This window comes from Vigna angularis, chromosome 9, assembly GCF_016808095.1.
Source record: "Vigna angularis cultivar LongXiaoDou No.4 chromosome 9, ASM1680809v1, whole genome shotgun sequence".
Classification (NCBI taxonomy): Eukaryota; Viridiplantae; Streptophyta; class Magnoliopsida; order Fabales; family Fabaceae; genus Vigna; species Vigna angularis.
In genome coordinates, this window is record NC_068978.1 from 24,792,389 (window position 1) to 24,805,511 (window position 13,123).

The following is a 13,123-nucleotide window of genomic DNA, read 5'->3' on the forward strand; positions in this document are numbered from 1 at the left end:
AATGTATTTTGTGTTGTGAAACGGATTTATGTTTGGAGCTTATATACTATTAGATAATTGTATTATAATCATTGTATTATTATGTGTTTTTTGATGTTGATGTTGTTAGCTCGCCCTTGCATTTGTGGTGATGGTTTCCACCTAGGATGATCGTACTTATACAGGAGTAGATAATGTTATAGAGATGTTGTTATGATGTTGATGCTGTGTAAATTGAGAGAGGAGTGGGTAATTATTATAATGGTTTTCAAAACGTGTTTTTTCTTTTAAATAAATTATGTTGAGGAATTTTAGTTTGTTGTTTTGGTTGTATTGAGAATTTTTATTATTTTCGCAAGTTTTAATTAATTTCACAATGACGTAATATAGTTTTAATTTTTTCACTATATTGTGATGGTATCATAGTTGTATTTTTTTCGTAATCAATATATACGTTCTTTTACTTATATGTGACATCCTAAATTGAGTTGTTATAGTAGCCATTATACTACTGTTCACCATTGCAACACTACTGTAGACAACCATAGATCCTCCACATTGTTGTAATCAAGTAAGAACCCGCCACATGAGTCACCATGCACAAATAAAAAAATAAAACCTTAAAAGAAAGAAGAAGAAGGAGAGAGGAGGAAGAAGATAAACCAAATCACGATATTTACTGATACATTTTTCCTTCAACAATTACTAACAAATATAAATTTTTGTCGCTAAATATTACCAACTACATTTGTGCTGAAAAATTTTGGTATGTCAGAAAAAAAGTTAAGTCGGATTTTTAATGTTTCTAACAAATTTTAACCGTTGGTAATATGTGTTTTTTATGTAGTGATTGACAATGACTTCTTCAAAATCTTTTCGGAACATTGTTTTGAAAGACGAGTGCTCTTATTTGTTCTAAAAGAAGTTCATTTTTTCATTCAACTAACTCCATTTGGTTAGAGTATCATGAAAATTCATTAATTATACCTTCATTTTGAAAAAGAGTCTAGTGTTTAAAATAATCCTTAGCATTATCATACCTAAACTTCTTGATAACAATCCCAAATTGATTTTTAATATATCGAAACAAATTTCACAACAATAAAACTAACTTCAGGTTTGCAACATTTAGCTCCTAAAATATGAAATATTTGAAACATTAGAAGGACCTCACACGTCACTATCAACCATATATAAAAGATTATTGCAAGTAGGAAAAGATAGAATGCTTTTGCATTTCGTCAATTCAAAAACCTCATAATAAAGATTTTGTATATATATTCAAATTCAAATCCATAAACAAATAAAACAAAAGTTTTATAACAAGAAATGAGGAATGTCCAAGACGACAATGATATATAACTAATATTTTTTCCTTATCATTGAGGATTCAATCATGAAATAGACGACAATTCATTTGTGTACTTTGATTCCCTTGTGGACAGAGATGAATAAGGTGTTTTGGTCGATGACATTTTCAATAAAGTGAACATTCACTTGTGATAACTAATATTACATTAGAAAACAAAAAGTATTTTCCTGAACACTACACTTGTTATGGGAATGATCCACTCTTTCCCATTTTCAATGGGTAGGTATTTTCCTGATAGGCGTCTTCTGAGTCTGGTTGATGTGCATGATCCACTCTTTCCTCTGTGGTTACCTTCTCATCTTCGGGACACACTTCCTTGTATGCATAGGTAACGGAGTAGTATGCAAAAGCTAGAAGCAGCACAGCGTTCATTATCGCCAACATCAGATAGTACCTGTCCAAATGGCTATCGTCGATTGTTTCCTTGATCCACCCGCTGAAAATCCACACAATTGGTATAATCAGAAGTTTTCCACCACCAACCACCAACTCACTAAACGAATCCTCAAAATTCGACAACGATTTCGCTACATGGTCATCGAATAATCTTTCTATTCCCCCGTCAACAAGTCCCTCTGTCATTCCTAGTAACACAAATTGCGGAACCAAAGCCACTGTTGTAAACTTTGACGACAACCTGCGCATCTCCACTTGCCATGCTATGATGCCGCATATTACTGCACACGTAATGCCAAATCCAATCCTCATGATTGTCGCTGCTTTTCTTTCCCAAATGAATCTTGCTACTCTTGATTTTTGTTTCTTTCGAAAGGGAAGACTGATGAGAAAACAAGTAAACTCTGACATGTCAGTCGCCACGGATTTGATCAAGAATAGAATAGAGATATCGTTACCTCTTTTATTCATAACTGATTTCAACTCACTTGCTTGGGCAACAAAGAAAGTGTCCCCAGAGGCAATGAGTAAACTATAAGGAAAGATGGTAAGGCCAAGGTAAATTATATGAACAAGGCTTTTGACATCTCTCACGTCCTTCACAGTGCAAATCTTCTTTTTCTTTTCTTGCGTATCAATACTCTCTCTATGATGTCTTGAATCTTCTTCTTCTTCTGATTTAACTATGGCCGCTTTGTCCAACCACCTGAATAGCCGTGGAACTCGTGGCAATAACCTTACTCCTTCACCACGAGTATACGTGTGTTGCTGCTTGTAGCCCTTCCAGTAATAAGAATTCGATGAGGTTGGATATTTTAAACTCAGTTTCCGTAAAGCTGTGATGAAGATTCTATGGATCTTGCTTAGATCGCTTTCAACGGGTAATTCTTGGCGGCTATAACCCAAAGAACCGATGAGGAACAACAGATGAGTCGCTCCCATGAGAAGTGCAGAAAATCTGAATAGGTCCTCGAGTGTTGCATCATGGAAGACGAAATCAAGGCAAACTGTTATGATATATCCAACAACCAGTGGAAAGAACAACCAGATATTAACAAAAATTGTGTGTCCGAGGCTTCTCTCATTTCTGTCTTGTGTGCTTCCATCTTTTCCCCCTTGTTTCTTTGGTTTAATTTTTTCTTCAAACTGATACTCAAGGAAATTTTCTGAAAGCTTTTGACCACTTTTTCCAATTCCAAGGAAGACTATGGCCGCAAAGGCCGAACCAATAGCTGAAGGTACAGGCAATGTAGATGTCCATAGAAGCATTAAACCCTGACATTTAGTAACTATATTTAGAAACCCTATATATATCAACTTTTGTATTGTTTCAAGAAAGAAGAGAGGAAAAAGTGAACAAGGATAGTGTCAAATGAATGTAAAAAATGTAGGTGTGTCAAAGAATCATTACTCTATCCACAAGAGTAATGGTACCATGATACACTTTTACATTCATTTGACACAGACTACAAGGATAAAATGGTCATAAAAATGTAAACTTTTGTATTTTTTCAAGAAAGAAGAGAGGTAAAAGTGAACAAGGATAGTGTCAAATGAATGTAAAAACTATAGGTGTGTCAAAGAATCATTACTCTATCCACAAGAGTAATGGTATCATGACACACTTTTACATTTATTTGACACAGACTACAAGGGTAAAATAATCATAAAAGTGTAAATTTTTGTATTATTTCAAGAAAGAAGAGAGGAAAAAGTGAACAAGGATAGTGTCAAATGAACCTAAAAAATATAGGTGTGTTAAAGAATCATTACTTTATCCACAACTATATTTAGTCTTAGTTAAAAGTCACGTTAGAAAGTAAAAGTCTATGACAACAATTGACCGTCACCATCATAAGTAAGATGCATTGGCAATGTTATAATTAAATTAAACTTTTTTAATGACATTTAAAAAGAAAAAAGTCGCCAAATATTCAAAATTTGCAAAAGGACTATGATATGTTAACAACTTTTTTTAACAACTTTTTGACAATAGACTATGTGTCATTATTTTATTGATATGTATATTTGAAACAGACCAATCACAAACTGCCACATAGGTTGTTGTAAAAAAATTGTCAAAAAAAGTTGTTAAAAAGATATTTTCCTTTGGAAAACAATGACAATTGAAGTACAAAACCATGGTCAAAAATCAATATAGAAAGGAAACAAAGACGATTATATTATAAAACAATTATTAAAGGTGGTGATAGGATGGAAAATGATTATTGTACTACAAAACCACTATTGAATATCCTATTTAAAAAGCCAAAATATGCAAAACCATGTTGATTTTCTTCTTTACTCCGTTGCGTTTTTCTTTTTCTTCCTTCTCCGCTTTAGCAGTTTTGAGGTTGTTGCTCATCACTATGTTGGATACCTTTTATTCATAGGCTAAGAGGAGAGTTTCCTAGAAGATAACAAAGACTAATCTCCACTCCGATATATTGCCTAGTGGAGGTTATGAGAAATTGGAGTAGAAAATAATGAAAGAGGTTGTTGCCTCTAATCTTATATGAGTATCATAAACCATCCTCCTTGCCATAATACATGGAAGAGAGCTCATCAGAAGCCAACAGGAGAGTACATATATGACGAAATAACATGCATAACTAGGCGTATTATAATTTCATAAATTAAAAACATATGATCTCACAAATTTGGTTAACTTAACTTGAAATTTTTGGTCGTAGGATGACTTGGTGGAGTAGAGCACACAGGGTACCTTCACTTCAGAAGGCCATGAGGACATATTGGTTGTGGAAAATATTTTGGCATCTGTCAATTCTTTGGTCCTTCATCAAGTCAACATAGTAAAGCCCTTATCTTTGAGGAGGTCCTCAAGAATATTAGAGAACAAATCAAACAAGAGAAAAAGGATGAGATCAGCGAGATGAAAAAGGAGTATGATGATATACAGGCACAACAGAAGAAGGAGTACTCTAATAGGCTAGCATAGTTGTCAGCAAAAGTACGAGTATAGTTAGCCTCTCCCTTAAGACAGAGCCTAAGAATCCCCCTCAATCATCTCTTCTTTGTATAAGCACAAATGGGAGGTTTTATGTTTCCCCTCGACAAGCTTCTCCCACTATTGATCCAGACTATACAAGTTGTTCAATGATGATGCCCTACAGTGCTTGGTGGCCTTAGGTAATTTGTCTAATTATATTGTTTTCATGATTATTTAATTATATTCTTTAATATGTTTTACAAATATTATTTGTTGAAATTAGGTAAAATGTATACATTAGGGTTAACCATACACCATGAAACCATCACAATTGATATAATGAGGGTGGTGGTTGTAGATGTTTGAGAAGCCACTACTTGAGTCTCTATGCCCACTTAGGAGGTTGAGACAATGAGGCAAGCTCTTGAGAATTTTATCCTTTGGCAAATTAGATTATCAAAACCAATTATAAAGGAAGTAATTGTTTTAATTTCGCACTTTGTTGTTTTTATTGGTAACTGTGTACTAATCTTATATAAGTTTATAAAAATGGATACCAAATTGGAGTACATAGGGAGGAAGATGTTAATGAATTAGTATCACAAGCACCACAATCGCCACAATCGTCGCAACAAACAATTATGGAAGAACTTAGTATGTTGGCAACAAAGATATCTCTTTTTCCTATAAAGTTACAAATGCCTCCTAAAGTCACAAATAAAGCATCTAGTAACAAATGAGAATATATTTAATATGTTATTCTAACACTATTCACTTTTAATGTTTAAGGTATTTACATTGGTTGAGCATTTAGAGGAAGATTGATCACGTTTATGGATTTATTAACCCTGTTACCACTCCCGGAGTTGGGAATAAAGGTGAAAAGATGCAAAAGTACATTTTAGAGGCCTTTCAAAAACGAAGAAAAAACAAGTGTACTTAGCACCTTATTTGTAACAGTAAGTATGTTTATTTATATTAATAAAATTTTATTCGTGTAAATCTTATTTGATACTATCCTTGTTTGAATTTGACGGGGTCACTAGCAAGTAGTAGTCATTTTTCCTCAACAGAGTCTTATGGTTCTCTTGTGTTCATGACACAAGAAACCTCAAACTTTGGTTACTATCGTAAGAGAGTTTTGCTATATGATACAAAACTATGACAAACTTAAGATTGTTGGGCTACACTAGTTGTGGTTGGATAACAATGATAGATTACATGAAGATTACCTAAGGTTATTGCACTTCGATTGAGACTTTTTTCCTTGGCACAAATACAAGCAATAATAGCATAATCAATATTCGAAGCAAAGTACATTGAAGCTAAAAAAATTCTACAAGTCTAGCACAATCAGTATTCGAAGAAAAGTACATGGAAGCTAAAAAAAACTACAAGTTGGACAATATATAATAGAAGAATACTTGAAAAAAAAAATGAGAGAAACTACATTATGACTCTACTATGATCTATTATGACAAAAAGTTAGCTATATATAATGGCAAAGAATATTGTCAGCAATTAAGAAACAAATCCCAAAATGTTTAAATATAACTTAACCACCATAAGAAAATTGAATATTATTGACATACATAATATGTTAGTAATAACTAAATTTTTCGTGGGTAATTCGAGTTTATCGATGGATTAGTAACTGTCAGGATACGATAAGCTCACTACAAGAAAAACTCGTCTAATAAAACCTTGGTTTGGAAGTCTAACTAAATAACATGAAACAAAGAAGTCTCTATGTGTGGAAAACTAACAAAGAAGTCTTTGTGTATGGAAAGCTAACTCTAAACCAGAAGAACACTTAGCAAACAAACTAGGTCAGACGCACTAAGATAGAAAATAAACATCTCCAACACACTAGGATAGAAAACTCCAAGTTGATGAACCTTAAGATAGAAAACAAACATCAAACATACTAGGATAGAAAGCCCCAAGTCAGAAAACCAACCTCAAGATAGGAAACAAACATCAAACAGTAAGAAAGAACATTGAAAACCAAACACAAGGAAAAAACCCTAAGACCAATCCTAGGATAGAATGCATTAAATTAGAAAAACTGAATAGAGAAAAACTAGAGAGAAAACAAAAGGCCTGAAATACTAGAACAAAACTCTAAGCTAGAAACAACATACCCAAAAGATGCAGATGATCGTCTAGGAAAAAGGACTGAACATAGAAAAACTAGGCTAAGGAAATCAGAAGAAAAGCTTGACGCACTAGCTGAAGACAAACAACTAAGGGTGGAAACAAAAGACTTAGAGCCTAAACCCCAAACACACAAAACCTAGAACCAAAATTTCCAACATAGAAAACCTTAAGAAAACACTTAAGTTCTTAGCAAATAGAAAATCATTTAGGTTAAAACACCTAGACGCATGGCTAAATGATGTTGTGTCTAAAGCTTCTAAGAGAGTTGAAGCTAAACACCTGATGCTGATCATACCTGAAAAAGGTCTTCAACATAGCTCTCGAAAACATAACAGGTCGAGACGATGTCTTTGACAAAACATCTTAAAAGACATAAAAATCAAAACATTAAAGAAAGCTTAAACAAGCTAAATGTTATCTATCTAAAAAGAGACAAAACCAAAAGAATTGTTTACTTAACTAAACGATACCATGAGCTTATCAAGTACCTCGTCTAACGATGAAGTATCTTGATACGCTTAGTATCTTCAGAAAATATCTTAATCGTAAAATGCTACCTAATGGTAGGAAATGAAAAAGAACTTTGTTGATCTGAGCAAGCATTAAATGTCATTTAGTGCTTAATGTTCAAAAACAACAAATAGGATATCTGATGAACTGATCGTACACCAAAATTCGATCAGATCAATAGTAGGTAATAAGAAAGATATTCACGGAATGTTCTTCCTCTAAAAAATCGAGACATAATTACCATGTCAAAACACCTCACAAAACCATTAATCAAAAACAAGAAATCTAGTAGACACAAAAACATTACGAAACTTAAACAAATAATTAAAAGACTTAAAAGATTAATTAAAAAGAAGTAAACATACTTGTTATATACTTATCTATCTTGTGTCGAACAATCACTACAAATGTTCATATACATCAACATGAATGTTGAGAAAAAGACAAAAAAAGCATTAATCAGATTATCAAAAGTTGTGCTAAATAGATAAGACAAGACTACTTTTGATAAAAAGATTTGAAAAGCAAGTCTGCACCATCCTATGGATGCACCTACACCAATAGCCAGAAGACAACAAATCTCAAGACAAGCTTTGTAAACATTGTCATATTATCAAATCTCAAGACAAGCATTGTCTTAACAACTATATGAACAAGGTGTATAAATAGACGACAAAAAGAAAAAAGAAAATGATGATGAAGAGGAGAAAAAATGTGAAGATATAAAGATATCTCATCATCCATGGAGTGAGGAAATGTCTTTAAGCTATTAATGCTAAATTCATACTATTAAGAAAAAGGAGAAAGAGAAGAGCTCAAAAAAAGAAGAACACTCTCAAACTTCAGTAGAATATCCACTTAAAGAAAAAAGAGTGAAAGAGTGAAATATAGAAGAAAATCTCTCAAGCTTCATTGTAATATTTACTTGTGCTTGTAACAAGAGATAATGAGAGAAAGAGCAAAGTAAAGTATGCCTCTAGTACTTCATTGTATTATATGCTTACTTATGTAAGGAGAGAAAAAGAGAGATGAGAGAAACACCTGTGAGTGTTTAGACTTCTTTGTATTGTAGAATATCCTCTCTGTGAGAGTTGAGGTCTGAACGATTTGTAAGCAATCTATGATTGCAATTTTGGAGAGAATCAAAACAGTTACAACTTAAATTAGAGAAGTTGGGGAAATCTAGGCGAGCTCGTCTAGTACTAGGAGTGGTCAGAATACACAACTGATCTAGGGTAACTAAAGGTTATTCGTTGATCAGGGATACTAGGAGTGGTGAAAAATACTACACAACCAAGAGTGGGTGGAACTCAAGGAAATTTCGGTAGGGTTATTGAACACTAGGAATGGTGCAAATAATCAACTGATCTAGGGTAACTAAATTTTATTCATTGATCAAGGATTCAAAGAGTGGTTAAGAATACTACACAACCAAGAGTGAGCTAACTCGAGGAAATCTTGGCAGGCTTGTTGAGTACCAAGAGTAGTGCGAATACTCAAGGAAATCTCAACAGGGTTGGTGAGTACCAGGAGTGGTGTGAATACTCAAAGAAATATTAGCAAGGTAGCTGAGTACCAGGAGTAGTGTGAATACTCAACTGATATAGGGTAACTAGAGGTTATTCACTGATTAGGGATACTAAGAGTAGTGAACAATACTGCGCAATCAGAAGTGGAAGAAACTAAACTAGACAATGTTTCTCAATTGTATTAAGAGCGTCTAGGGAATCCAGGAGTGGTGAATAATACTACGCAATCAGAAGTGAGTTAAAGTCTAATGTACTTCATTGAATATCTAATGAAACCCTCTAAGTTAACTTAAAGGAGAAATCGACGTAGCTCTAACAGGTAAACTAGTATATATTTTGTATGTTTTGTTTTGTTGATAAACGATGTAGTCTAGTTAACTTCTCCTATGCACTCTCTCTGACAATGTGTGTCACTTCATTTAAGGTTGTGTGTCACTTCATTTAAGGTTACTGCCATATTTTAACTTGGATACGTTGAGTTGGCTAAGCAAACAATCTTTATAGAATAACGTTTGTTGTCTAAAGTTCAATCAGCTCACTAAGTGTTACGAACATCATGATTATCTAGCAGGTTGCGAAAAAAGTATGAAAACATTATTCAACCCCCATCTAGTGTTTTCCCCACACCTTCAACAACAACCAAAAATTCATGAGTAAAATGATTGTCAATAAATTTTACTGATGGCTCTTAAAATCTGTCGATAATTACCGGTGATCACAAATTCATCAATAAATATTAGTTAGTAATTATTGATGGTTTCTAGTCGTTGGTAAAAATTTTCGGCAAATGTTTCAATTGTATCTTTTTATTCTTGTTATGTTTCATTTTTTTTTCTTCTTTTCTCTCTTTTTCCTCCTTCACTCCTCATCCTCATTGTCTCTTTCTTATCATGCCTCCACGTCGTTGTCATTGACATATTTGTCATCATTGCCTTTAGTTCCCTCCTCTTTCTCCTCCTCTTCCTTCTCTTTCTCTTCCTACCACCCCACCTTTTCAACTCCGACCGTCATCACTATCGAATCTCTATCGTGCCACCATATTGTTGTGCTACCACCAGTGCCATACCATTGTCATTATTGCATCACGTTGTGTTGCACCACCACCCCTAATGTGTCTCCACTGAAGTCACACCTTCTCCTTATCCTTCTCCTCTTTCTCTTCCTCTTCTTTCTCCTTCTCTTATTTTTTTTTCTTCTTTTCACGCATCTCGCTTTAATATATAAAATAATCTCATAATACTTGACGAATGACCAATGAAAAGTTTTCTTTGAAATTTTAAATTACCAATAAAATTTACGAAAAAATTGATCATAATGTACATTACACAGAAATATCCATTGATAGTAGAAATTCTAATTTGAGATTGATCTAACATACTAATTCATTGTCTACATTAAAGTATTTGTTGGTAATTTAAATTTTAAAATTTATGGATAAAAATTATTTATAAATTAGAGTTTTTTATTCCGTCAATAAAAAGTAATCAATAATTAAAGAATTATCGCAATTTACCAAAAAGTACAAAATCAATAAAAATAATTGAACTTGAGTGCTATGAGACAAAAGATAGCAAAAGGACACTGCCAAAAGTCCAATTTGACCAATTACAATTTACGTTTGGAGTTGCTGAAATTTACACTAAGGAGAAGTGTCTTGATATGAATCTCTGAAGATTACAAGAAAAAGTAAATTTTAGAAATTAAGATATTATACTAGATTTGAAAACAATAGATATATCTTGTGTCTAAAAGTATAGATAATTCTAAAGATTAAAAAAACCAAAATTATCAAAAAGAGTTGTAGAAATGATAGATTAAGATTATAAATAAGCAAATACCACTTATTACCACATAAAAAATTAATATAAATTTATCCAGGTACGAGCCATCTCCAAAACTATATTTTTAATGTACCGTTACCCGCCCTACTAAGAATTTATGTACCTCGATGGAAGCTGCAGCGCACAATGTGATCATAGTGAAAGAACCCGTATACGTTTGCGAGATTAGAGAAACAACAACGAAAAAGAGAGATGATAAAGCATCTCCAAGATTTATGACAATAGCAGCTATCCGTTGATTCTGCATTTGAAGTATCTCTGTGAGATATTCCATCATTATTGACAACACCGCGATCTCCATAAATCTGTAACTTACAAGCAATGCTGAAAATAAATTAGGAAGAAAGAGTTAATGTTCAATTCTACTTTCCATAAACAAAACAGCACAATTGGTTAAAATTACCAGCAATGAAAGTCAGGGCCCCATAGCGGCGGATTAGATAAGGAATTCGAGCTTTTAATGACAAAATTTTCTTCTCAAAAGTCGACGACTTTTCTTGCCGCGCCATGGTGATGTTTGAGGAAAAACAGAACACTCAGTTAAACTAATTTAATAACAGAAGCATAGAATTCAAAGTGACAACACTGAATTCTATTATTAACAGAAGAATAGCGTTGGGACGGAGAGTAAAAGAAGAAGCAAAAGCACTGAAAAGTTCTTCTCTTCTTTGAAACAACAACAATGGAAGTTCCTCGAAGAAGGGTTTTGGATGGTTTTGGTGACGTTTGGTTTTCCACAAAAATATGTACTAATAGTACTAAGAAGACTGAGACAGAGAAGAGCAGAATGTAATAAATAAATGATGTGATGAAAAATACATAGAACAATGAGAAAAAAAAAGAGACAGAAATGAGACATAAGAGAGAAAATAAATATTAAATATTTGTTTTATATAGAGGTGATAGATGCGAAGACCTAACAGTAAGTCAATTTTTAATATACATGATTATTGGCTTAGCTAGACAATGTGCAACATGCATTATTGTAACTTTAAGCATCATAAAGTGTGGTATACAAAAAGCTCGATAAGCACTTCTTTTCAACACTATCTCGGACACACATTTAAATGAAAAAAGTATTATATGTCCACATCGTAAGAATCTCACCACAATTTCAAAAGTCGTTTTACAAAGTAAAAGCAATGCATTATATCATTGCAAAAGAAAATGTTATAAGGATAGAAAAAAAGTATATAAAACAGAACAGTGACTTTAACATATTTTTGTATAACTAATTTTAAAAGAAAGTTGTTTATGTAGCTATGACGTCAAAAACAAGTTATGTTTATTATATACGTAGAACGATATATTTTAAAAATAAACAGTAAATTGTATCATAAAAAAACACAAAAAAATTGTATTACAAAAAACAAAGAGAAAGATGGGGCTTCAAATATGCTATTTTTACATTCTAAAAGTGTATTTTGTCTTCGAAAATTACTTCCTACGTTATAGGAAGATTCTGTCTGCATTAGTTGTAGGAATGAACAGAATGAAATGGCTGACGATATCATGGGTTGAGATAAATCGCAATGAAACTTTTTATCTATTATATATTTATATATGTGATCTATAATGCAATGGAAGTATAAGTTCACTTCATTGCTTCAAAATAATAATGGAAACTAGTTATAATTTTTTAATTCTCATGTAATTTTTTACGAAATGGTTAGTATAAAATTTACAAATGGTCATTTTATAATTTAATATATTTGTTACGTATGAAATACAACTCCATATCAAAGGAAAAAAAATGATTAGCCCAATAGTGTAAAACTAATCTTTCACGTCACACAATTTAAATCAAACTCTGAGAAAAATGACAAAATAAAATGTAGTGTTATTTTTTTAAATGGGTTAAACTTGTTTGCATAAGACTATTTGGAATATAATGCAAAATTCAACATTTACATCAAACGATATGAGTTTGACATAAATTTCAAGTTTTTGACTGACAAAGTACCTAAGAAAATATATTTAAATGACCACGGATCAAATTTTCTCTTTTGTTAAGAATGATTTATATGCGGTTGAAAAGAATGAAGTATCTCCATTGAACTTTGTAGTTGTAAAACAGTAAAGGGTAACTATTGTTTTGGAACATTGTTTTGAAAGAGTGATGCTCTTGTTTGTTCTAAATGTTCATTTTTTTATTCAGCAACTACGTTTTGTTAGGATGTATAGGCATATGAGAATTCATGAATTATCCTTTCATTTTGAAAAAGAAAAAAAGTCTAATGTGTGATTAAAATAATCTTTAGCATTATCATACCTAACTTTTTTGACAACACCCCGAATTGAATTTTAATCAGTGCCACAAATTTCATAACAACATAAACTAACTTAAGATTTCCAACATTTAGCTCCTAAGTATTTGGAACATTAG

General features: G+C 32.5%; 1 protein-coding gene across 2 annotated transcripts; it reads right to left on the reverse strand.

Annotated features, from left to right (window-relative positions):
- Positions 1-1,336: 1,336 nt before the first annotated feature.
- LOC108346685 (protein NRT1/ PTR FAMILY 5.4-like) lies at positions 1,337-11,542 on the reverse strand. Of its 2 annotated transcripts, XM_052868201.1 has the most exons (3): positions 11,141-11,542; positions 10,841-11,061; positions 1,337-3,022 (listed from the first exon to the last, which is right to left on the reverse strand). In XM_052868201.1, exons 1-3 carry the CDS (start codon positions 11,244-11,246, stop codon positions 1,535-1,537), a joined length of 1,815 nt encoding a protein of 604 aa, XP_052724161.1. In that variant the 5' UTR covers positions 11,247-11,542; the 3' UTR covers positions 1,337-1,534. The 2 variants fall into 2 exon arrangements, with proteins under 2 accessions (XP_052724161.1, XP_052724162.1); XM_052868202.1 differs by lacking the exons at positions 10,841-11,061; positions 11,141-11,542 and adding an exon at positions 4,422-5,327.
- Between the last annotated feature and the right edge of the window lie 1,581 nt (positions 11,543-13,123).